Here is a 1,470-nt window from a genome sequence, read left to right as displayed (position 1 = left end):
AGGCTGTTCCACTGATTAATTGTTCTGTCAGGAAGTTTCTCCTTAGTTCTAGGTTGGCTCTGGAACTTTCCTGACAGTTAGAAGTTAGACAGTTGGCTTCCTTCAGGGTGGGGGGCACAACCTGGAGGCCGGTGTGGGTTGGGAAAGGCTTCTTTTGCGGAGCATCTCCCCATCAGTGACCCCAGTCTTTGTCTGATCAGACCTTCTGAATTTCTCCTCTTTTAGCTACCATGTGGTGGATCCCTGTGGGAATTGTGGCTGCCATAAACGTGGTACTTTGGATCGTCTTCCTAAGATGTGAGTGATACACATCCGCTGACAGCCCCTCTCCCCCATGTCTTTCTGTGTGTGCTGAGCTGGTGTGGAGTCCTCCCCGGGAATTCCTCTCTCCAGGGAGGACCAGGAGGAGTCTGCATGGAGGGGAACTGCAAACCTTTCTTACTCACTACCCACACCGACACCAAACAAAACCAGTTTTATCGGCCACGCCACACTCATGAGTTCATCGAAGCCCAGCACTCCCACAAGCCATTCCATCAACAGACACACTGACCTACAACCATCCTACAAACCCCTTAGGATCCAAGTCAACCGCACAGCCAACCAGACATAGCACCGATCCCACGCAATCCCCCCTCCCACCAGCAGTTCACCTCCCAATGACCCTGGACTGATGTAACCTCCCCATCACAAGACCCACCACCAGCCTCTCACTGGTGACTCACACCTGACCCATCACAAGACCCATCACCTCACTCGACACACCCACACCCGAAGCCCTTATGAACAGAAAAATACTGACATCCCCTAAGTGCTGCTGAAGATGTTACCTGGCAACGAAACGTTCAGGGACTAAACCACAAGCTCAGAGAACGAAACCTTCAGCCTCAATCTTTCTCCTCTTTGGCTGCTTCCCCTTGAGCCCGTTGAGGTTGCAGTGGGGGGAAGAGAGAGCTAAGCAGTGGAGAGTGTGCTGGTCAGCGTATATGGCTATCTGGTCAGAGTATACAGCTAGCTTAGGAATTAAGAACTGTTCCCTTAAGGAATAGCCTTAATGTTTATGTTACCTGGTCATATCTGTGTTTGGACTGGCCACTGGGAGGGACTTCTGTTTTATTATGGGATATCTTGGTTATGTGCCAGTCTACGAGCTCTCTATAAAATCCAGCTACGAGGATTAGTAGCTCCATTAATATAGGAGAAGCTATTTTCTTTTTACCTATGTGATGGGTCCAGATCACAATCTGCATTTCAGAAGAACCTCTACAGTAACTGTGAATTAATGTCTTGAGGATGCCTGATAATAAAGTAATTTGCATGAATCCCTTCCATGGAGTTATTCTCCCTGTATCAAGTAATATCCGGCAATCTCCTTTGCTTGATCCAGGACAGAGTAAACACGCCTCTATGATATATAAAGTGTATGTGGGAGGGTTGACTTCTCCATTTTCTCTCCTTGCAGCACGAGGC

General features: G+C 48.6%; 1 protein-coding gene across 1 annotated transcript in view; it reads left to right on the top strand.

The window, feature by feature from the left end:
- The window catches only part of LOC107296727 (major histocompatibility complex class I-related gene protein-like), a 9,951-nt gene extending 8,770 nt beyond the window's left edge, over window positions 1-1,181 (top strand). Inside the window, exons 5-6 of the mRNA XM_015826079.1 lie at window positions 226-297; window positions 1,144-1,181. Coding sequence (XP_015681565.1) covers window positions 226-297; window positions 1,144-1,181 — 110 coding nt within the window. The remainder of the gene's footprint in view (window positions 1-225; window positions 298-1,143) is intronic.
- Window positions 1,182-1,470: the final 289 nt, after the last annotated feature.

The sequence above is a fragment of the Protobothrops mucrosquamatus genome, unplaced genomic scaffold, assembly GCF_001527695.2.
Source record: "Protobothrops mucrosquamatus isolate PMUCROS unplaced genomic scaffold, P.Mucros_1.0 scaffold2949, whole genome shotgun sequence".
NCBI lineage: Eukaryota > Metazoa > Chordata > Lepidosauria > Squamata > Viperidae > Protobothrops > Protobothrops mucrosquamatus.
Note: the sequence above shows the minus strand (reverse complement) of the source record. Positions and strands in the feature narration are given on the sequence as shown.